General features: G+C 44.0%; 1 protein-coding gene across 4 annotated transcripts in view; it reads right to left on the bottom strand.

Moving 5' to 3' along the window:
• Positions 1 to 24,356, bottom strand: part of KALRN (kalirin RhoGEF kinase) — a 669,312-nt gene that overhangs the window by 8,321 nt on the left and 636,635 nt on the right. For all 4 annotated transcript variants that reach the window (XM_053903452.1, XM_053903451.1, XM_019448629.2 and 1 more), the window contains 7 exons: positions 16,717 to 16,744; positions 16,064 to 16,235; positions 14,365 to 14,486; positions 13,570 to 13,701; positions 11,782 to 11,946; positions 9,953 to 10,031; positions 2,347 to 2,547 (listed from right to left, as the gene is read on the bottom strand). In XM_053903452.1, the coding sequence (XP_053759427.1) occupies positions 2,347 to 2,547; positions 9,953 to 10,031; positions 11,782 to 11,946; positions 13,570 to 13,701; positions 14,365 to 14,486; positions 16,064 to 16,235; positions 16,717 to 16,744 (899 nt within the window). The remainder of the gene's footprint in view (positions 1 to 2,346; positions 2,548 to 9,952; positions 10,032 to 11,781; positions 11,947 to 13,569; positions 13,702 to 14,364; positions 14,487 to 16,063; positions 16,236 to 16,716; positions 16,745 to 24,356) is intronic.

Below are 24,356 nucleotides of genomic sequence, written 5' to 3'. Positions count from 1 at the left end.
TGACAACAACAGCAATAACACCTACTTCATTATGAGCGTTGTGCAAGAATCAAGTGAGGCAATGTGGCATTTAAACATAATTAGTAGAAATAGTAAATGCTCAATAAATAGTAAGTATCTTCAGGTACCCTGTGACCTCTTTAGCAAGGAGTGACCAGATGTCACACTGACATTCTAATGTGCACTGGGCTGTCAAAGGCACATCCCCAGGAAATACTCAGGCAGAGGAGCTTGAACCAGAGGCAGAAAGAACCTTTGAGCACAGCTGAGCCTCACCCCCAGCCATGCTTCCATTCTCCTCTCTAGCTTATTCCTTCCCACTGGTCTCTCCTGCTCTCCTGGATGGGGGTAAAGCCTAGGGCCTTGCCAGGGGTGGGGTGGGAGTGATTAGCGTGGAGTGGAGTGGAGTGGAGTGGGACTGGGTTTGTTAGATGCACCCCACCCCTGGACTTCTTGCAGCACTGCTCTGAGACCTGAAAGCCTCAGCATTAAGTTCACTCTCAGAACTTTTGAGTCATGCAGACACCCAGGCTCCACCCTAGACTAGGGGATCAGAACCCCAGTTGCCCAGCAGAGAAAAGCTCTACTAGGGATTTGGATAGTGACAAGGGGGGACCTCTGGTCAGAGCGTTACCAAGCTTTAGCACAGGGTTTAGCTCAGACACTGCCTCTCCACTCATCTCCTAAACCTCAAGTCCAACGAACACCCTTCCATGGTCTCACAACAACCCTCCCCAAAATGTGTGTTTCTTTCTCAACATTTGCCACATGAAACTGAAATCATTTACTCAGTGACTGGTCTTCCTCATCAGACTTTGAGCTCCTCAAGGGCAAGAACCACACCTTTCCATCTTTGTTCCTTCCACCCTGGCCCAAGTCCACACGGCAGTTGGCACACGGGAGTACTCATAAATATTTGCTAAACAAGCTCAATCCACTATTCATCTCATTTAATCCCTGTAACAAGTCTGAGAAGTGGAAATAAATCTTCACAGATTTCAGACTTATTTCAGACTTCAGATTATTTCAGACTTCACAGATGAAGATGTGAGGACCAGAAATCTAAAGATCTTGCCCCAAATCACAGAGAGGGGATTAGAGCCCAGGATCTTTACTCCAAGAATGGTTTGCTTCCATTGCACTGTGGCAGCCTGGTAAACAGCACCTTCCCTTGGAATGACAGTTAGTGAATCTGAAGAGGCCAAGTTTCTGAGTCAGTCGTACTACTTTGATATGCGAGTGATAATATCTTTTATTGGAACCTGGGTACAACACATTGTCACCTGCAAATGAAAATAGTTCACTGCCAACAGAAGTGAATTAGGAAGCTGTCCCAACAAAACGTTAGGTTCCAGAAGGCTGTTTGTAAGTATCATTTGTTAAGTCCAAAGTGACAATTGACCAGCGACTACACAGCTATATAAAGTATCAAACAAGAATTACAAGTATTAATAGAGTTGGTTTTGTCTTCTCTTGTTTCTTGGCAACCAATCAAAAAGTGTAGCCAAAGAGGTTTGTCTTTTGGCTGTCTTTTTTTCATAAATAAATTTATAAGTTATTGCTTCTAAAGGCCTTCATACACAAACACCTAGACGAACAAGCACATAAGAGCAACACTAAAATGGCACCTGAAAAGCTATAAGTGAAGACACTTCTCTTCTGAACACAGGCTCATGTGGAGCCATACACAGCACTGGTGTTGGGTGCCAGGTCATCAGCACCCATCTGATAACATTGCTGGGAGGGCTCAATACTTCTGAAAGGACTTTGTTCTCTTTAGCCTCTGTTAGATCTCTGTAAACCACAGAGCATGATCTCCATCCTTAGCTTGGGGTAGCAGTGGGGAGAATGTGCTTTATTTGATGTATTCTGGAGCTAAGTATATGGTTGCCTGAATTCCTAGAAAATCTGGAATGAGTAGACTATGTTCAAGGCAAGTGTCCACGTGATAAGAATTTCTTGGGTGGTAGACCATGCCATGGCAGTAAATTGATGCACAAACCCCTCTTTCATCTCAGCTCCGCCCCCTATTGTCAAGAAGCTTTTCCTAAACTCCTGCCCAGCCCCAGAGTCCATAATAGAAAGCACATCAGAATCAGAGTGGGAGAGATATGGGTTCAAGTTCCAGTTTCTCCATCCCCTAGTTGTAAGGACCTTCCTTATCCTTGATTTTCTCTAATCTATAAATGGGAACCGCATTTTTATAAATGGATGGGAGAATGCATGTTACTTACAACACTTTGTACACTATAAGACGTTGCATAAAATGAAACTGCTGTTTCCAGTGGACAATAAATGACCCAGACCCCAGACAGCTGGGGACCACTAAGAGACACCTGTACTTACAGTTCCAAAATCAGGATGTAGGATGTGGGGGACTCATAAGTGTCATGGAGAGTGATGTACTGGGGGTGCTGCAGGTGCTGAAGTAGGGCAGCCTCGTGGGCGGCCTGCTCTTTTTTCTTCATTTTTTTGCTAACAAATTTCACAGCGACATCCTTGCGGGTAGCTTTGTGAATGCATTTCTTTACAATGGAGAAACGGCCTCTGGAAAGCGAAAGGGAAGAAAGCGTTTTGCCAAGCTTCATTGATCAATTAGGTATTATTTTATTCAAGGGTGTGTAAATTTTTATCTGAAGTGGTTAGACAGTAGCATCTTATTAGGAATCCTACCTTTTCTATATTTTAATATTTTTTAAAGTTTATTTACTTATTTTGAGAGAGAGAGCACGAGCAGGGGAGGGGCAGAGGGAGAGGGAGTGAGAGAATCCCAAGCAGGCTCCTCACTGTCAGTGTGGAGGCCTATGCGGGGCTCGATCTCACAACACTGGGGTCATGACCTGAGCTGAAATCAAGAGTTGGACGTTCTATCGACTGAGCCACCCAGATGTCCCACAGGTTCAATTTTCCAAGCAGAGTATATTTATATAAAATACAACAATAGTAATGTTAAAGAAGGAGGAACTCTAGTCTGTGATAATTTCAAAAACATTTTTAAAGAGTCATTTTTGGGGTGGATGGCTGGCTCAGTCAGTTAAGCGTCCAACTTTGGCTCAGGTCATGGTCTCATGGTTCACGGGAGTGTGTGTGCTCTCTCTCACTCTCTCACTAATAAATGAATAAAAGCATTAAAAAAATAAAGAGTCAATTTTTAAATTTAATTTTATTTTTATTATCTTGGTGTTATGGAAACTTTCTAATGCACACACGAGTAGAAAGAATAGTATAACAGATCTGTGCACCCAGAAGCCAGCTTCATTAATTGTCAACATTTTGCCAACCTCATTTCATCTATTCCTTTCCCACCTCTTGCCTTTTTTTCTGTAGTATTTTAAGCAAAATCCAGATATCATGTTATTTAATTCAGTAATTCTTGAGTTTGCATCTCTGATTGACAAGAATACTTAAAAATGTATAACCACCAGGGCCCCGGGGGGCTCAGTAGGTTGAGCTTCTGGCTTCAGCTCAGGTCATGATCTCACAATTCCTGGGTTTGAGCCCCACATCGGGCTCACTGTGTCAGCACAGAGACTGCTTCAGATACTCTGTTCTCCTCTCTCTGTCCCTCCTCTGCTTGTGCTCTCTCAAAAATAAATAAACATAAAAAAATGTATAACCACCATGCCATTTTCACATCTAACAAAATTTGCCACATCTAAAATAGAATGGTTTCCAGACTCAGCAGTAGCCCAATAGGATGTAGTAAGAACGGGAAGAAGAGGGAACTTACCAACAACTGGTCAGAGAAAGGGAGAGTCAAAGAGGTGACAAGACAGTGCCATCCTAGGCCTGTCCCTGAGGCACCCTAACCCACAAGTAGAGAAGTCAATGGTCCAAAGAGCAGTCCATTCCTCTAGAGGAAATGTATGTATCCGACACCACCATGAAGATTGTCCAACTGACTCCTTGACCTGACTCTGTGCTCACCAAGTGACTTTCTGACAATAAGTGTTTTTCCACCATAGATTTTCACAAAAGAAATAATGTGCTAATAAATAAAGCACATATTAGGTAAATATTAATTGAATGCCTATTATATAGCAGACATGATTCTTCTTGCATAGTAAGCAAATATTTGGTCAAACTGGCAGCTCTATTCTACATCATAAATTAATAAATTGCCATTCTAAAAAAAAACTGCCATTCTCGTATTTTTTAAAGTAGTCTCTATGCCTAACATGAGGCTTGAAGTCATGATCCCCAGATCAAGAGTTGCATAATATACCAACTGAGCCAGCCAAGTGCGTGCCCCTCCATTCTGGTTTTTAACAGCATTCTTTTGTTTGATTATTAGAGGTCACTCCTTCCAGAGGACTTCAGATGCATGAGAACAATTGAATATTGGGGAGAACTCTCCTGAACTAAGTGGTCATGTTGAGGTACTGCTGTACCTTAAATTTTTAAATTAATTTATTTTGAGTGGGGAGGGGCACAGAGAGAGAGGGAGAGAGAGGATCCCAAAGAGTCTGATGGGACGGGGTGGGGGTGGGGGCAATCCCATGAACCATTAGATCATGAACTGAGCTGAGATCAAGAATTGGACACTTAAAAAAAAAGTTTATTTATTTATTTTGAGGTGGGGAGGGGCAGACAGGGAGAGGAGAGAGAGAATCCCAAGCAGGCGCAGAGCCCAACAAGGGGCTCGCACAAACCATGAGATCGTGACCTAAGCCAAAATCAAGAATTAGATGCTTAACCGACTGAGCCACCCAGGTGCTGCCCCCGCTAAACCTTAATTTAAAAAAAAACAAAAAACATGTGTGTTTATCTGAGTTATGCATCCCCATGATTTAAAAAGTCAATTAGCTTTAACAAGTTTTCTTATTAAAACTAATAGTATCCCATTCTCCTACCCCCACCCGCATTTTCCCTTACACTAGAGGCAGTTTAATATAGCAGTTAGTTATATTTAGCTGATTATTCAGGTAGTCTATGTTTGTGTGGCTACTTCTTAGTGTCTCAGTCTTCATTGTAATCTGCTGATACCTACCATGGGGAGTGAGATATTAGTCTCTCTCCCTCCCTGTCCCCAGCACGTGACCACTTTTCCCATCCCCTGTCCTCTCAACAGAATATTAAAAAAATTTTTTTAATGTTTATTTATTTTTGAGAGAGAGAGAGACACACACACAGTGTGAGTAGGGGAGGGGCAGAGAGAGAGAGAGAGGGAGACACAGACTCTGAAGCAGGTTCCAGGCTCCCAGCTGTCAGCACTGAGCCTGACATGGGGCTTGAACGTGCTAACCATCAGATCATGACCTGAGCCAAAGCCAGATGCTCAACCAACTGAGCCACCCAGGTGCCCCCAACAGAATGACACCTTAATCAATATTCAGTGTTTCCATTCTTGCGACTAGATCAGGGCTATTCACAGATGAAGCTCCAGTAAACTATGACTATTTTCCTTGTGATAGAATTCAATCATCATTTCTGACAAAGTGTGTCCCTTATGAGCACCACTCAAAGATTAGTCTGGGACTAAGAAGTCACTGCAGTGTGACTGAGCGGTGGTTTTTATCACGGTTCCATTCTCAGAGCCTTGCTCTGCTTCTGTGGATATGTTCTATCCGTGCACAGCTTGAACGTGGCCTGGGATTTGTGTTGTTCCATGCACAGAATTAGGGGATCTCCTTCTTTAGCTATCTCTTCACTGAGATTTCCCACTCATTCTTTGGCTCCCAAGGGCCCATTTTTGTGGATGGGATTCCCTCAGAGTTTTAGCCTCTGGCTTGGAGTAACATAGTGAAAGAAGGGAGGGAGGGAAAAGCATTTTCCTTCTCTCTTCAGCTCAAAGGGACCTCTTTTCCTGTCTTTTGGCCAGAAAGATGGGTTTCTTTTGGAGTTGCTCCCTGTGCATGCTGCCCAGTTCCCTGCTTTGACCCACGCTTGGGCTAAAGCCCGACAAACAAACCAGAGAACTCACTGCTACAATCCTTGACTTTCTTCAAGTTTTAACTTGGTTCCCCATTCTCCATGTTATTGACTTACAGAATCCTGAGGTAGTTGCTATTTTGGATTTTGTCCAGGGCTTCTGGTCGTCATCAGTGGGATAGGCTACCCTGGGCTTACTCTGTCCTGGCCGGCACTGGGGGTTGGCTCATTCTAAAAGTTGGGGACTAAACAGCTGTTTGCAAGCTCTGATCAGGGGTGTGGTGTCTGTCAACTCGACCTTCACAGTAGGGTGATCTGAGTGGACTGTTTGGGAAAGCTCCGAAGACAGTATCTTTAAGACTTTCCTCTTGGGCTGGTCAGATTTCCCAGAGAAAGATCCTCCTCCTCCCTGCCTAGTGGTGAAGCCCCGGTTATCCACTTCTGGAGCCCACTGGCTAAGAGAGCTGGGGTCCTGAGTTATCCAAGCAAGGATTTGGTCTCATAACTGGTCCACTTGCAGTCAGGTTCTGCTGCCCCCAGCTGTGCCGGTGTCCCTGAGAACAAAGACACTTTCTTTTACCTTGTCTAGAGAATGAGCCTCCGGCATCTTCCTGGATGGGGAAGGACAATTTGGAGATCTGGAGCTGCAGCCTCTCACACAGAGTTTCCGCCAACCCTCCAGTTTCAGCATCCTCTTTACACCGATTTGCAGAAGTACTTGTGCTGCCAGTACCCGAGCCTTTGGGGGAATTCTGCTGCAAAAGTTGCACTGCCTCTCACTTGACCCCACGACTGACTCGGATTGAGTGCTAGGTCATTTGTCACTCTGTCACTTGTTTTCTGCCTCTAACCTGTTATTATTGTTGTCTCTTCGTCCAGTGTCTTCATCCTCATGTGCCTGATTCGAAAAAGTCCTTTAGTGCAGATTCGGTGAAGTCTCCGGAGGGAGGAAAAACTGATGGCTCTGTTCAACTTGCCTTCCTTACCTGGAGACCTGGCCCTGCTACCTTGTTGGATCCTGTGCAGGTAACCAGTCAGCATTCCCAGGGATAAATCTCTGACTTCTTTATATTATAGAGGTGCCCATCTAGTTTATTTCCAGCTAACCGTGCTATGCTCAAGTGCTCTTTCCTTCAGATGGACTTTAGCAGAGAAGATATTTCTTTCTGCACCATGGTTTTTATAATATCTTATTACCAGAGAACTAGTTTTTAAATGTTTATTTATTTTTGAGAGACAGAGAGAGAGAGAGAGACAGAATGTGAGTGGGGGAGAGCAGAGAGAGAGAGGGGGACATGGAATCCCAAGCAGGCTCCAGGCTCTGAGCTGTCAGCACAGAGCTCGATGCGGGGCTCGAACTCACGAACCATGAGATCATGACCTGAAGTCGAATGCTTAATCGACTGAGACACCCAGGCACCCCACCAGAGAATTATTTTTAACAAGATAGTCATAGAAGCCTAGAATTCTAGGTTTAGGTGTGATGGAGAAAGTTGACTCACTTCTATGGCCCACAAATACCTTTCATGTGTTTCATGTAAGTATCTACATGTTTCATTTCCTTTCTGTTAACATACAGCATTTTTAAAGGATCTCCTGAAACCATGAGGACTATACTTGGAAGAGAGGCAAAACTTCAGATTGTTGGAGATGAGATTTTTTTTTCATAAAACACTGATTGCTTTGAACAAATCAGAAACTTGATCTCCCCTTCAGGAAATATGAAAGCATCCATCTCTTCCAGGTAAAACATGCCTTAGCCCGTGGCTATCAACAGTAAATGCATCTCTCGGGAAGGAATTCACTGGTACATCCAGGTGATGCCACCAGTTTCACTTAGAACCAGGTGGGGAGGGGCACTTGGGTGGCTCAGTCTGTTAAGTGTCTGACTTCAGCTCAGGTCATGATCTCACTGTTCATGAGTTTGAGCCTTGCATCAGGTTCTCTACTGTCAGTGCAGAGCCTGCTTCAGATCCTCTGTCTCCCTTTCTCTCTGCCTCTCCCCTGCTTGTGAGCACTCATTCTCTCTCTCTCTCTCTCTCAACAAACAAACAAACAAACAAACAAAAATTAAAAAAAAAAAAGAACCAGGTGGGGATTCACTACTGGAGTCATGCCTAGCTTCACAAACTTCAATATAATGCGGCAAACTAGATTTCAATTGCTAGAGCTTATTTTCGACAAAAATTTCTACAATGAGAAACCACATATGCTAGTAAAACAAACACAGGCTTAAGAATTGGGTAGCCCAGGGCTGGAATCCTGGCTCTCTACTTCCTAGTTGTAGGACCTTGAAAAAGTTACTTACCTCCCGAAGCCTGAGTTCCTTTCCTGGAAATCTACTCAAACACTACACCTCACGTGTTATAAGGATTAGATTTAATACCTTTTGTATAATACCTGCATAGTATTTGGAACACTGCAGAAACTCAATAAGCACCATCATTATCACCTTGGAAATTTCCATTGGCCCTTCCCTGCCCCTCTGGCCGTACAAAGAAGAGAGAAAGCTGAGCTAAAGTTGTTGTTGTTTTTTGTTTGCTTGTTTGTGTGTTTTTTAGAGAAAGAGAGGGAATTTCAAGCAGGCTCCATGCTCAGCACAGAACTTGATGTGGGGCTCAATCCCACCACACTGGCATCATGACCTGAGCCCCTTATCAAGAGTCAGACGCTCAACCGACTGAGCCACCCAGGCGCCCAGAGATAAAGTTGGTTTTTGACGAAAAGCGCTGTAATGAAAGGCAGTGAATTACATTTAAATCCTGTCTAAGAAATGGGAATAATAAGCATTTTGGCTCTCTCCACAACCTCTGTCGCAACCACCTCACTTAGGAAATTTTATGCTTCATTGAGAGACGTCAATCAGAGATGGAGAAGATGCTAATGGCCCATTGTTTGTGGGTGCTCTTTTATTTACACATTCAGGGAGTGGGAGACTTGCCAGTGCTACCTACCCTCTCACCTAGACCACGTGCAAACTGATGCACATCTAGAGACGAGCCCCCTTTTCGTTTCGGCCCATCAACTATTTTGTGGGCCAGGTGATAAAGTTTTTTCATTATTTTGTTAAAAGTTATATTTTTATCTTTTTTACTTTTGGGGGCATACTTTTCTAACCAAAAGAAAGAGACAGAAACAGAGAGAGAGAGAGAGACGGAGACAGAGAGAAAGAGACAGAGACAGAGGTGTGTGTGTGTGTGTGTGTGTGCGCGCGTGTGTGCATGTAGGGGGCACTGGATTGAAAACATCCATGAAACAATGCACTTGTGCTTGAAACATGGACAAGAATGGAAACCTGTACCAAAAATTAGTGATTATACCTTCTTCCCAGGAACACATGGAACTTTTAACAAAAACTGACCATGTACTGCTTATAAATGAAGTCCCAACAAAAATCAGCATCGGTGTCATATAAATCAAGTTCTTCAACCACAGTGTAATTAAGTTAGAAATCAGTGACAAGTAGATAGTTTGTAAAACTCTCATACAGTTGAAAAATTGACTTTTTAAAGGATATTTATTTATTTATTTATTTTTGAGAGAGAGAGAGAGAGAGAGAGCGCATGAGCAGGAGAGGAGCAGAGAGAGAGGGAGACACAGAATCTGAAGCAGGCCCCAGGCTCTGAGCTGTCAGCACAGAGCATGACGTGGGGCTCGAACTCATGGACCTCGAGATCACGACCTAAGCTGAAGTCGGAAGCTTAACCGATGGAGCCCCTACAGTTGAAAAACTTAAAATATTTCTATTATGATTAGGTCAAAGAAAATAATCATGGTTGAACTGAATGATAATGAAACTGCCACATACCAGAACTCAGGGGAGGTAGTTAAAATTGCACCTTAAAGAAAAGGCTGAGCTTTAAATTCTTATATTAGAACAGAAGAAAGGCTGATAGTTGATGAGCGAGGCCTCCAATGTAAAAAGTTAAAAAAAGGGCAATAAAAGTACACATAAATATTCTAGCGTTTTCTTACTATAGAGAGAGTACACGGAGGAAAAGAAACAAACGGTAAAAGCAAGTCATTATTCGGATGTGATGTTGTTAAGTGCTCATGAAGGAATAGAAAATGGGGTCGTTACCTTCCAATTTCATTCAGCTCAGTATAAGCTGAATCAAAATTATCCTTCCAAGAAATGGTGGCACCATCAGCAGCAGCATCTTTGGAAGAGAGAGAATCCATTTATGACACTGAGGAAGTCATGTAAGAATAAAGAAAAGGTTGACAGAAAAGCTCCCGCCTTGCCCCAAAGCAATTCTCATGGCCAAATACGGAGTCTAGCTCAGTGGGAAAAGGCCAGGATTCTCTGAAATGTTATTTTTAAAAATATCATCCCAGGGGAAACTGACATGACAGAGGCAGACTCCCCCTCCCTGTGCCATCTACATAAACAAAAGAAAACTTGGGACAATCAGAGACACAACCTCTGGATATTTTAAAAATAGAAATTTGGTAGAAAAAATTAAAAGAGACAGAGAGAGAAACACATGGAAGGCCTAGAAAAGCCAGTGAGAATCAGGGCTGAGGGTGAAGGCAGCAGAGGAGAAGGGAAGAGTTATAAGGCCCAGAGGAGGAAAGGAGAGGAATGTGCTGGAAATACCCTAACTACTGCTCTCTCTCACCCTGCTGTCCTCAGACATTAACGAGCCTATCTGGTATACTGAATGCTGAATGATTTAGCTTAACCCAAAATACGTGCCTGAGCAGAATGTGGCAGTATTACCTTAAGAGGTGTTCATTCTCTGGCAATAATTTAAACGCACACATGCACACATGCACATACACGCATGCACGCATGCACACCAGTATGTATTTGTGTTGTCCCTGGGGAACAAGGCTCACAAGAAGTGAAACATGACAGAATTTAGTTAGTAGCTCCAGAGGAGAGGACCACCCCCGCAGTGTGGGTCTTCTGACCACAGCTGGGCTGAGGTTCAGGTGCCTTACCTACATTGAATTCTGACACAATAGAGACCCAGGGCCCAGGTTTCCCAGTGAGTCATGGGTCTTAGGGAGCAGGGTGACTGGGAGGGAGCTTAGCCCCTGAGGACGCACTGGGGAACACTTCCAGACTCAGCTGGGGGCTGGGCTATAGCCAAGGGCCCTAGAGGGTTTCTGAAGCCCCCTGGGTACTCTGGGATTCTCTGACTCTGGAGAGACACGGGTTTCTTGCCTTCTCAGTGTGGTGGCCTCCTCCTCCACCCCAACACACTCCCCACCCCTTTGCACCACGGAATACCTCACCACTTGGAGATTTCTTTGGGCTAGCAAGTGTCCTCTTTCAAATGTTCTTGGGACCAAAGCGGCTTGGTGAGACAGTGAATGGGGGGCCAAAACGAGAACCACATTTGTGAAATACTCATGTGTAGCTATGGATACATCTTCATCATCCAACACATCCACATAAAAATGTGTCCATTTTGAAGTAAGACATTGTGGGAAGGCTAGGGGTGGGGAAACTATCGAATAGTCATTCTGATTCCAATCCTTCAACCAGGTTGCTTTCCTCTCCCCAGTTTAAATTGGTGAGTGGGGCTGTGTCTGATGCTGGGAGGCACACTTAGGCCTGACAGGGGTTCCCAGGGAGAGGAGGGTTGGTGTTCCCATCCAGGAAAAGGGGCAGACAGCATCCATACGACTCATGACTCCTTCTCACCCCTCTCTGTTCCTGGAGACACATGCGGGTGTCCAGGGACCCTGGCAGGCCCAGGGCAGACACTGGTGGCAGACCACACTTTTGCTCCAAAATGGTTGAAATCACACTTTTCATCAGGTTTCTGAAATGTTACTTGACTGAAGACACTGGACAATCCAGGTTACCTCCCGCAGGGTGGCTGGCACCAGTGAGTGTGTGACAGCTGGCCAGGTGCCTTGCCTCCACCAGGGCTGCTGGGCATGGCTGGGACTCACCGTACTCTGGGAGTCGCACAAACTCTGAGGGCTCGCTGGGAAGGCTGATCCCCCAGGGGTTACTGGCGCTGACTCTGAACTGATAAGGACTCCCAGGGCTGAGGTCTTCGATGACGAGGTAAGTGTCCAAGGTCGAAGCTACAGACTGCTGCCAGGCCTGGGAACCTAGCACACAATTTCCAAGGAGAGGGAAAGAAGAAAACGCCAGAGGGACATTGTTTCAAAGACCTTCAGCAAACAAAGAAAGGAAAGCTGACACATTCTGTTCCATTCAAGGGGTTACAATGTGGGCTCTGAAAGCCTGTGGGCCAACGGTGGCAGGTTAGGGCTCAGTTTCCTAAATGACTGCGTATATCATGGGGGGGTGTGGAAGCAGCTGGCCTAGGGGTTCTGGTCATTTCCAAATGTGTATGTGCGAGAAGGAAAAGATGTAGATCATACAGAATTGACAGAAGGACGTGTGGCAAATTCTTAATAAGGCATAAAAATATAAATAACAAAATGAGAGAAAATACACATTTGGAAATGGAAACAAAATAGAAGTGAACATGCCTTGAGCACGCCATACATGTAAAATACCGCAGAAGGCGTCTTCCCAGAATTCTCTCATTTAACTTTCGCACTTAAATCTCCAGAAACCGGTGAGGTTGGGAACACAGATCTCACTTTATACGTGAAGAAATAGAGGCTCAGAAAGAGGAAGTGATTTTCTCAAGAGAACTGTGTTAATAAGATGAACTATGAACCCAACAGCGCGGAACTAAGTGCAAGAAGCTTTTGTGAGACATGTCTCCCAGCTCAGCACGAACACCTCTCTGCTGAGTGGGGAGACCCAAGAGTGAACAGCTTCAGAAAGATGCAGAAATGAACAGCTCTGTAACTGCACAGGGCCTGTTTGGTAGAAGAAAGAAGAGTTAAAAAACTACGAGTAATGGTGAGTAACACAAATGATTTAGGCTCTGGCCACAGCAAGCAGTTGTTTGAAATTCAGTTCTGTAATTCATTATGTGGTTCAGAGATGTGTTAACAACTAGAGCTACCTGGAAGCTTCTTATTTAACTAATTCTTCTTGATAATAGGTGACAGGTTTAGGTGTTTCTAACTGCTGAACTAATGCATGTGTCCTTAGCACGTAAATGTAACAAAATTAAAAAATGAACAGTTTTTAAAAAATCATTATACATATGTGTATATATATATAAAATTTAAATATCACACAAAATATATGATATATATATAACATATGCTATATATATATACATATACATATGCTATATATATATATATATATATACACACACACACATATACATATGCTATATATATATATAAAATCTCTAAATTTTATCTGGGGATGGGGGTAAAGCTCTGCTCATGCTACCCTAGTTATTACTCTGGGAGAAAGGTCACAAATTAGCAAACTTGATACCTGGGTTTAATGCCAGGCCTGTCTCTTACTAACTCCTGCCTCCGTGTTCCTCAACTTTCTTCAGGCCTTAGCCTCCTCATGTGTAAAACGGGCCTGACTGCTCCTGTCTGGGTGATTAGGCTTGTTAAGGACAAAAGTGCACGCAAAGGCACTTTGAAACTTGCCAAGAGTCATCAGCCCTTGGGCGAAGTTGGAGAGCAGGAGGCGGCTGTGGCCTGGAGCTGAGGTCCTTGTGCTGAGTTGGAAGACACAAGAAGGGACAGCTAATGAAAGGCATGAAGGCAAGTAGTTCATGACTCTGAAGGATCTCCTTTTGAGGAAGAGAAGGAAGAAACAGAAGGGCAGGGGAGCGAGCGTACCTTCCTCCCGGTACTCCACGGTGTAACCAGAAATAGTGCAGTTCCCAGTGCTGGAGGGAGGCAGCCAGCGGAGAATCACAGAAGTGCAGCTTCTCTCCTGGGCAATGGGGCGGTTAGGGGCTGCTGGAACACCTTTGGGGACAGAAATTACGGTCAAGTGCTATTTCTGCAGAACTTGGCACTTTACACCAAGGTTGAAAGTTACCCAGGAAACATTACCTTCCCCGTGTCTCAAATTTTTCCTAGGGTCTTTTCTACCAAGTGGCACACCTCTCTCCAGGCCCTGGGGAAGCCTGGGAGATACACTTTGGGGTTAGAACTTCTTCCTTGGGCTAAAGACTGCACACTGGAGTTAGAGCTTGGCCAGGGAACGATACGGGAAGTTATGGGGGACCACAGATAGCTCTTAGCGAAGACGCCTTCTCTTCCATTTGCTAGACCTTTACTTTGGAGTTTCACAATGGACCTCTTCTTCCCCAGGTTGCAGGGAACCCTTGTAATGTCCACGTAAAATATTCGATTAACACAAACTCAGAGAGAGAAAAAGTAGAATGGTGGTTGCCAGGGGCAGTGGGGAGGGGGGTTGGGGAGCTGTTGCTTAATGGATATAGACCTTAGTTTTGCAAGATGAAAAGAGTTCTAGAGATAGGTTGAACAACAATATGAATGTACTTAACATTACAGAATGTACAGTTAACATTGGTGCAAACGATAGATTTTATGTTATATGTATTTCACCATAATAAAAAATATCTTAAAAGTATAAAAAGGGTTTGACTAACAAAGACCCTGTACCTTGCACTTTAACTGTAGCAGACGTAGATGTGGTGCCATGGTCGTTCGTTGCTATGCAGGTATAAATCCCACTGTCTTGGGGCATCAGATTGCAGATCTTCAGGGTGATTTCCCCAGAATCACTAGAGACACCAAAAAGATGCTCTTCAGACTCCAATAATGAGACAACTGACTGATGGGTAAAATCCCCAGGGTGGGCACAAGGTGTGCTGAGCTGAATCCTCAGGATCAAGGTCTCATCCCAGCTCTGTTATTTTCCTACACACCTTGGGCGATCACCTTATTTTTCTATATTCCCATTTCCTTATGGGGGGGAATTCTTGTCACCCCCAACTCTCATGTTTGTTGTATATGGGGCATAGGGATAGAAAAGAAGTAAAATGAGATAAGAATTAGAGCAGGGTTTGAAATATATAAAGCCCTACACAATATTACTAGTCTTATTACCATGAGCAACTCTGTCCTAAAATATTCTCAGTCTCACACATCAATAATAAGTCATACAAGAAAATAGACTGAAGAATGAAAATGTTTAAGTATTTCAAATTCTACATATGGGACCCTCAAAACAATTAAGTGAATTAAGTAAAGGGCAAATTCCTCTACTAAATGCTAACTTCCCTAGTAGTCCCAATCACAAGGGATAGCACTGCTCAGGAAGAGTGAAATGCAGCAGTCATGTTCAACCCCGCTCCCTCCCTCCAGCTGAGACATACGGAGCCTGCTGGTCTTCAGGATCCTCACCAAGCACTGGCTCTTACACTAAATTCCTTGGGCCCCCTAATCTTAGGGCTTGGCCAGCCCTTGCCATCTTTGCTGGAAATACCATTTCATATGCACAAAAATTAAGTTAATGGATAGGAGTTTGATTCTAAATGATTCTTTGATAAATGTTTAAGCACTTAGGGCTTGTTACTGCGTGTCCACTGTAAAGGGTAGTGCATAATAAAGTTCATCATTAGTAGCAATAAATGCTAACACAATGATTGGGAGGCAGTCAACTAGGTTTTGTTAAACAGCCTTTCTGTGTGGAAGCATGTTTATGGCTAGATTTTCTGTTTAGCATTGCATATTTTGGAGCAAGTCTTTTTTTTTTTTATTCTTCTAAGAAAATTATTCTTAGGTTATTGAAGGAATTAAATAGATCACTGTTTCACAGGATCCTGAGGGGCACAAAGAACACTGGGATGTTGGGATGGGAGACCCACATTGCTTCCACAAGTCTGGGGCCTTTGCCATTTCCACTAACATAGAGATTCTCTTGGGGATCCTTTTGGGAAAGATCAACTGGGTGAATGTAAGTCAGTGACTGCCAGAGCTCTTTGAAGGTATGGTTTATGGTTGACCTGACATATAAAGTTTTACGTTTTAATTTATTGAATGTGGGTCCAGAATGCAGTCTTTCCAACCTGTTCTCATTTGTTAAGCCATGTCTACGTGATGTTGAGCAGCATGCGGCTATGTGCTGGCCATCAGCCAGATGTTTGACAGGCTCCATGGCAGGTTGTAGTGAGCGGTGGAGGCCGTGCCTAAACCTCCCAGCCCTGGGTACACTGTTGACTCAATTTCTCTCCTAATCAATGCCAAGTATTTGTGCTAGAATAGGACCCAGGGCAGCTGTTGTCTTGGAGAGACTAAGTAACCAGCATGGGAGCTGCACCAAGGAGCTGGGAGTGTCGATGCAGGGCGATCAGCTTACCAGGAGGAGACGGTGTATGTGGCCGAGGTGTTGTCAGTGTCAAGGATGTTCTGGTCTGGACCCTTCCAGGTGATGGTGGGCTTCGGCCGTCCACAGACTTTGCACTGCAATGTCACTGTGTCCCCAAGCAAGCAGGTCACATCCACTAAGGGCACAAGGAATTCTGGGGCCACTGTGGTCAAATTGACATAAATTCACATCATTTAGAATAAACAGAATACACAGCCATTTTACAACACAACCCTCTCATTCCCTACCCACGTGTAACGATTCAAATATCCTTCAGCTTATGTTGCTCAATCATCCATGTCCCATTAACAAGTATTTAAAAGTAATAAATGTTTATTGTAGAAAATTAGGAAGTACAGATAAATAGAAAGAATGAAAAGCTCCATGATGTCCTGATACAGACATTAACAACCGTGAGCATCTTGGTGTATGTCTTTTTGGCTTTTATCAACACACTTTTTATTACACGAATTATACATATGGCAAATTGTAGTCTTTTCCACCTCAACAGTTTATTCTAAACACCTTTTCTTGTCCATAGCACAGAATGACATCACCAATATTTACAGCCTCTACCTCACTGCTGGATTTGCCACAATTTATTTAGCCAATCCTCGTGTTCACAGTTCTACTTTTTAACTCACCTTCTTGGATGAAATTTGGATTTAAGATCTGAAAAACACAAAGAGACAGAAAACTGCTTAAATCCTAAACTACTGAAAGAGAGCAGGAGACTTTGACCCTATTGAGTAAAAAGGAAGCACCATTTAGGGAGATGAAGCCAGGAGCCCAGCCTCTGTTGTTTGTGACTGTATCACTATTGCAGTAACAACCCAGGGCACCTGCTTTACTTTCCTCTCTACTCTGCTTCTTCACGTGCCTCTGGGTGACCCAGGGTCCCAAGCAGGTGTATCATGACCGCAAAAGCTCTTCTGGCTGCAGCTGGCCTCTCTTGCCTGCATTTTACTTCCTTATTGCTCTTCCTCTCTGTCACATGCATAAAAGTCATTCTCCCTGCCTGCCCCCCCCCCCCTTCAATATGCACTCAAGCAATGTGTTGGCACTGATTCCTCCCAGCATCACAAATTTTCAAAAACAGAGCACCTGACATTTATCGAACTGGAATGGTCATTGACCTTAACCACTAACCATTAGCCTAATGGTTTCCTACCAAATGTACCCCCTTCCCCCAAACAGGAGAGTGTTCTCTCCAAGCAGTTAAATGCAGAGCTTGTCTGGTTGAAGGGGAAAGAGAGGTCATACCTGTCCATCCTGTCCCCAGCATGGCCTCCTATAGCCCAAGCTTCCATAGGCCAAATTGAAAAGCACCGACCTGGAGGTTCTGGCCCTTTTTTTGCTGCTTAGGTGAGAAAACCGGACTTAGGCCAACTAAATGACTTGTCTGGTCATATGGCTGGTTGGCAGAGGCACTGCGGGGTGGGGGGATTCTTTACACACACTGTAAAGGCTGCCTCGTGACCCCATGCATCTTCACAAAAGATCGACTTCCAGCTGACTAGCCATGCTGAAAAGTCATCCCTTCTTGATTTTTCTGCCATCTTTTGTTTTACCTCTAATTGTGTGGGTCCAGGTTATAAAAAGCTTGGCGGAGTGAACGAAACATGGGTTTTGGAGTCAGAGAGGATGGGGCTCACCTCTTTTGTTTCATGTGATTTTATGATAACCACTTAAGATTTATGACATCAATTTGCTTCCCTATAAAATGGGGATAAATAATACCTATTGCAAAGTGTTATTGCAAAGATTAGATGAGCAACATATGTCAAGTGCTTAGCACAGTGCTTGACCAATAACAAGTATTCAATGACTACTTAAGTAAAGAACGATTATCTAATTCTAAACATCTCCCTTCTGCAAAGCAGCCTACTGTTACAGTGGCTTTTCTCTTAAGCGTTTGTTGTAAAAGTCTTCTTTCCTTCCTAATGAAGCCAGAAAGCTCACGTGTCTTACAAACGGCTCCCTGGGTCATTCATACTTATCTCCCTGTATTTATGTGAACACGTGTCCTAAGTGAACACAGTTTCCGTCCTTCCCTTATACAGGATCCATATGGGCCCTTTGGAACAAAGGTGCTACTCCCCCCTTTGGATTCCGTTTGCAAACCAATTGCCCACATATACCACCCAGCTTTTTCATGAAGTGAGCTGCAGAAAACTCTTGCAATGCCACGTCCTGGGGCTGTGTGTGTTGAGACTGGCCACTGCAGTGTCCTCTGCTAGTCTCAAGAGGCCACTATACCACCGCCTGGCCTTCCTTTAAATCAGTGGTTCGCAGTCCTTAACCCTGGCAGGTTTAGCAGCACGAAAAAGCCTCAGGCCTGGGCCAGGCATCCGGAGTTTTGAAAGTTGTGGCAGGTGAATCAACATGCAGCCTGGCTGGAGGAAAGTTGCTCTATCCAAGGGAACTGGGCTCAGGTAAACCAACTCCCTGCCTCTGAGGCTTTTCTGGGGTGGGGCGGGGGTAGGTGAGGGCATTTGGTGGAGCTGCTTTTCCCACACCTTGAGAGACCCCCACTTTGTGAGGAGACGCGGGGCCATGGCTGGGGGGGGGGGGCTGCAGCCAGGGAACGCGGGAGGGTGGCAGCATATCACTTGCAGAAGGCTAAGGAGGCCTCGGAGGCCACCTGGCTTAGGGGATGCAAAGAATGATGCCTGCACTAGTCACTTCACAAAGAAAAGGAGATGAGGACTATTTTCTAAATATTATCAATGTTTATCACAAGGTGTTGAGATCAAGGGTGGCTTTTCCCCGTTCAGAAAACATGGCCTCCTCCTCCAGGCTGGTGCCAGGTTTTATGGATACAGATATGCAGGACGGAGGCCCTACCCTCGGGAGTCAGGAAGTGTTTGAATTTGTAGTGAGTTTTTTCTTTGTCTTCTTACCTGGGCTTTCCAAATATTCTGCAATTAGTATCTTACACTTTTGTAATTTTTTCTTAAGGACAAAAAAAGGCACAGTCAGATCCATTAGACTGTAGGTTCTTCAAGGACAGGGGCACGTCCTCAGACCCCTAGCCTGGGTTCTGCTGCAAAATGGGAATTTAATACATGCTGCTTGAATGAATATTTGACCTGTGTCCTCATTTCAGTTCTTCCAAGAATTGAGGACTGGTTCCAAGAATTGAGGCACTAGGTCCTTAAGATCTATAAAATAATTACTTCAGGGTATATTACTAATAATATTTGACTAGGGCCTGTTTTCAAACACAGATGGGTTGCAAGCTTTTTGGAAAATGATTTAAAAACAATAAAATCCATTGCCTCTGTGAGAGGAGGATCTTAGCGGCGTTCCATGCAGGACGGAATATAAACTCCAGGAGCTGACAGAGCACAGAGAATCCAGACCCCAAGCCAGACGTGCTCTCTTACCTTGGACAACATTCTTAAGAAGCTTAGGCCTCAGTTTTAGCTGTAAATTGGGGATAATGGTGCCCCCCTGGAAGTTTGTTTGACACAAGGACTCATTTGTTTGATGAAGATTTATTGAGCAGCTCCTTGGTTGTGGCCAGCAGGGAGTGAAGCAGATATGCTCACCACCCTCGTTAGGCCAAAAGTCTGGTGGGGAAGATGCAATTAAGAGACCTCTGCACAGTGTCCAGGATGGTGCCTGGCTGCTGTTAACGCCCAGCCTGCAGCAGACACGGAGCACAGCCTTCTCACTCGTCCCGCCTCCCCTGTCAGTTAGGGTAGAAACGATACAGGAATGCGGCCAGGTTTGTCCAGTGGCCTGTATTTCCCATCCTGATGGGAATCCACAAGGGAGTAAGGCAGTGATTGCATGCCAGGAGTGCCAGCGAGGAGACAAATGACACTTGGAAGGGGCAAATGGCACTTTGCCACATCATAACATTTTAAGTGGGGTTTCATAAACCTGCACTATGGCAGTATGTCTATAAAATAGCACCCCAAATCACTGCTTAGGGAATTTCCTGCCTTATTCCTCTCTCTCATCAATACCAACTGCGGTTAGTATATTGTTAAACACACGCACTATTTAAAAAGCAAATCTTCCGAGTTTGGAGGTAAACTTTGGTGGGGAAGTTGGAGAGAAAGCTTGCCAACAAGGCTTCCTTGCAGGTTCTCTATCTGGAAGAGGCTTGTGGAAGGCATCAGTCTTCATTCCTCTGCCTCTTGGGCAGCCCAAGTGTTGCTCATAATGGTAATAACATCAGTGATTTGTGTAGTATTATATAATTGGCATAAACTATTCACAAACTCCTTCATTTGCTCACCCAAAACTCTGGGGGGATGTGCCAAGCAGGTGTTATTTGTTCCCATTTCCAGATGAGACAGAGAAGTGCCTGTAAGGTCACAGAAGGCTCCTTCCACCTCACCATTCCATGTACAAGCAAGGTCTTGGGGAAAGCATTGTGACACTTTGTCGTTGATGTCAAAGGCCTGCTTCCCTTTGCTCCCTAACCTGGCTCTCCATCCCATTTCTACCTAGTCCTCCCATTTAAACTCCTCCGGCAAGGACCAAGAGCTTGGCTGAAATCCATGCTAATGTTTTTTCTAACTCTGACCCTGGATTATGCCCATCGAAGATTCCTCCCTCCTTTTTCCTCTTTCTGCTTTTAAGCGATGTGCAGCATGGACTGGTACAGTATGGAGGGTCATGACAGCCTTCTCACACGGTAGTGGAACAGTCTATGTATTTGTCTGTGGCTCCCCATGGACTGCAAGATCCATGTAGGCAAGAGCCTTGTTCACTGTTGTTGCCTCAGAGCCTAGCACAATATCTGGCACATAAGAGCTCCGTTGATATTTGTCAAATCTAAAATACATACATACGTACATAAACAAATAAATAAATAATAAAGTGGTGGGATCCTAATTTTGGGGGGGGGGGCAGGGAGTTAAGAAAATGTCTTGCCATGAACTTGGAGTGTTTTCCTATTTCCATCAATTGGAATGTGACTTGTTCTACAATCTCATCAGTCAGTCCTTGCCTGAAATTTAGGCAACAGTGATCTTTTCCTCCTCCCCACTCTTCCAGAGGCTGGTACATATGGTCACATGCTTCTGTCTATCACGACATCTTCCCTGCATGCTATTATCCTACCAGACTCATGAACCCTTTGAAGACAGTAGCACATAGCATCTTGCACATAGTGGAAGACCAAGTATTTGCTGAATCAAATTAACTCACCCAATTAATAGACTAGAATTTAGGCCTCCTGACAACCTTGTCTAAGGTGTCAGAGACGTGAGGTATCAGCCCCTGGGGCCAGACGGGTTCATCATAAGCTATACATATTTCTTGAAACCTCACGTTTTCCTTCCTTAGAAACAGTTTGAGAGTTCATGGATAGTGGTAGATGGGAAAGAGGAGAGAATGGAAATCGAGACGGATGTGGTAGCGGAGGAAGATGACCCGGTTGCATACACTGCACATGTTCTCTCTCTGGGAGACCCAAATCCAAGAGGGCAAGGCTGGTATAGACAGCATGGCAAAGAGCTGCTTGGGAATCTGGTTTTATTTGAACAGCAGAGGGCGGCAGGTGGTAGCGCTTTCTCCTCAGGGAGAAAAGAACCACCACAATGTGGTCCACTGGCAACCTAGTTTCTTCCTTCTGGGGAGAATTCCAATGTCTTCTTGATTGTCTTCAAAATGGGAAGGCAGCAAGGTAATGGGAAAGAGTTATAGGTAAAATCAACCAGCACTGAATAAGAAGCTGAGCTCTGAAGAAATCTTGAGCCTATTTTTCTTGCCAGTCAATGCCCAAGATTCTGACCCCATGTCCTGAGAGTGAGGACAAAATCCTTGTCTAGATAACCAGGTGTCTACGGACTCCAGAAGGAAAGCACACCCACCCCATTTTTCTCAATCCCTCATCATCAGTCACAAAGCACAGTTCAAAACCATGTATTTAGGAACCAAAATGGCCCAAAGAAACTCAAACCAGATGTTCTAAGCTCAACTCAACTACCTTGAATGAACTCAGAATTTGTATAGCCTGCCTCATTTTTCTATTCCTTTTGTGCTTGTTTCATGGGAATTTCTGTTCAAAAGAGGAAGGGAAGGGATTTTAGATGATTTTAGGCAAGGACATTTGGAATAGATATAAGAAAACCAATTTTTAAAAATTTAGGTATGAGTTCTGGTTTGGAGGTTTAACAGGTTCTTGTTTCTAATTTTTTTTAATTAAATTTTTTTTTTAAGTTTTAGAGAGAGAGAGAGTGCAAGCAGGGGAGAGGGGCAGAGGGAGAAAGAGAGAGAACCTTAAGCAGGCTCTCTGCACTCAATGTGGAGTCCAACAAGGAGCTCAATCCCACACCGTGGGATCATGATCTAAGCTGAAGTCAAGAGTCAGACACTCAACCGAGTTGCCTAGGCACCTCATAACCCTTCCTATTTTCGATCTGGTCAAACCAGACATAATTTTTTTGAATGTTTAGGAAATATCCCTACCTCTGCTTATTTCTAAGTGGACATTAAGCAAGCTGCAATACAAAAAGTTTGTGAATGCAACACAATTCCAAACAGCAATGGGAGTTTTGAAAGCTACATGAATCAACATGTAGCCTGGTTCAAGGAAAGCTGCTCTATCCAAGGGAACTGGGCTCAGGCAAACCAACTCCCCCCACCCCCCACCCCCCAGGCTTTTCTGGGGTGGGGCAGGGATGGGTGGGGCATTTCTTACCCCCGAGTATTTTCATTACTGTCTAGTTCTTAGTATTTTTTCTTCAACTTTGACTTTTCTTCCCCTTTTGACCTGGCTGTAATAAAATGTTTTAAAATTTCCAAATTGTGAGTTTTACAAATTATTTTTGTGACTGATTTCTAACTTAATGGCATTGTGGTTGGAGGACTTGCTCTATAGGATACTAATTCCTTGATTTTTGATGAGACCTGCTTTATCAGTACATGGTTGATTTTTGTAAAAAGTTGTGTTCTTGACAAGAATGTATAAGCACTAGCTGTTGGATATAGGTCTCTATGAATGTTCACATGTCAAACACATTCGCTGTTTTATGGGGATTGCTAGTCTGACTCTTCTTTCCACCCCTTCTCAGTATTTTGGTTAGAGAACATTTGGCATGTCCTTGAAAATAAAAAGGATAAAAATTTGACTTTTAACAGAATAATGAAAAAGAAAACCTACCGCCCATCCCACAAAATAGTTAAAGCAGAAGGTGGTTTATTACTGTGCATGCATGGGTCTCCCGTGCTCTCAGCAGCCTGCAGTTCTGCTCAGAGGGGACTGGGGGTAAGGGGGGTTGCTAGGACTGCCTTTTCATATGGCACATGTCCCACCTGGAAGTCAAGATCTTGACCTTGGATAAAGGTTTTATGGATAAATGTTCTGAGGTCTCATCCCTTAATGATTTGACCGTCCTTACATTCCTATCCCCAAAACTTCTTTTGTTTTTTACTTTTTTATCTTTACTCTTTTTTCACCTACCACTAGGTCTACTGCAACAGCTCTCTAATAGGTCTGCACCTGTTGTTTACTCAGGTGCCAGCTATCTCCCTAAAGTGCAGAATGAAACACACAGACTCTGCTTAAAAACCTACTTTTGTTCTTGTTGACCACTGGGTCAAGTCCAGGCTTCCTAGCAAATTCCTCGAGGCCTTCATAATTTGGTCCCAACTCATCTGTTAGGCTTTATTTCCTACAGGTCTTCTCATGTATCTGAACTCCAGCTACAGACCATATGTTTTTCTCAAAATGTGCCAGGCACTTTCATACCTCAGGCCCTTTGCTCATGCTCTTTCCTCCCACTTTACCCTTCTCCAAAACTGTTTACATTCTAGTAGTCCACCCAACCCAAACACTACCATCATGTGAAGCCAATGATTGTTCTCACAGCCTTCCTAGGAGATAGGCTGTGAATATACAACCTTGGGGAAGATACTTAACCTCTCTCTCTGTGCTCCAGTTTTCTCATCTGTAAAACAGAAACAATGATAATAGTACCTATGTATTGACACTGTTGGGAGGAAAGGACTCAGCAGAGCCAGGTACACAGGGAACACTGATAAACAGTAGCTGCTATTATTATTATCCCAGTGCCTGAGTGGGTGTGTAAATTCCCACTGAATGAATAATGGCCTCATGACTCTTAATAGAGCACATAAAGTTTGCTGTGTAACGTGAACATTAATCAAAACTGCCTCTCTCTACGTGACTGCATGCTTCTTAAGCATGGGACCTAATCTTATGTAATTTGTTGGCTTTCCATAGTACTTACTGCAGTGCTTTGTGTTATTAACTTTTGATAAATTGAATTGACTAGGATATCATGTTGAGTGAGCCTGT

Source organism: Panthera pardus, unplaced genomic scaffold (genome assembly GCF_024362965.1).
Source record: "Panthera pardus isolate Hobbes unplaced genomic scaffold, ASM2436296v1 HiC_scaffold_16, whole genome shotgun sequence".
In the NCBI taxonomy this organism is placed as follows: domain Eukaryota; kingdom Metazoa; phylum Chordata; class Mammalia; order Carnivora; family Felidae; genus Panthera; species Panthera pardus.
Note: the sequence above shows the minus strand (reverse complement) of the source record. Positions and strands in the feature narration are given on the sequence as shown.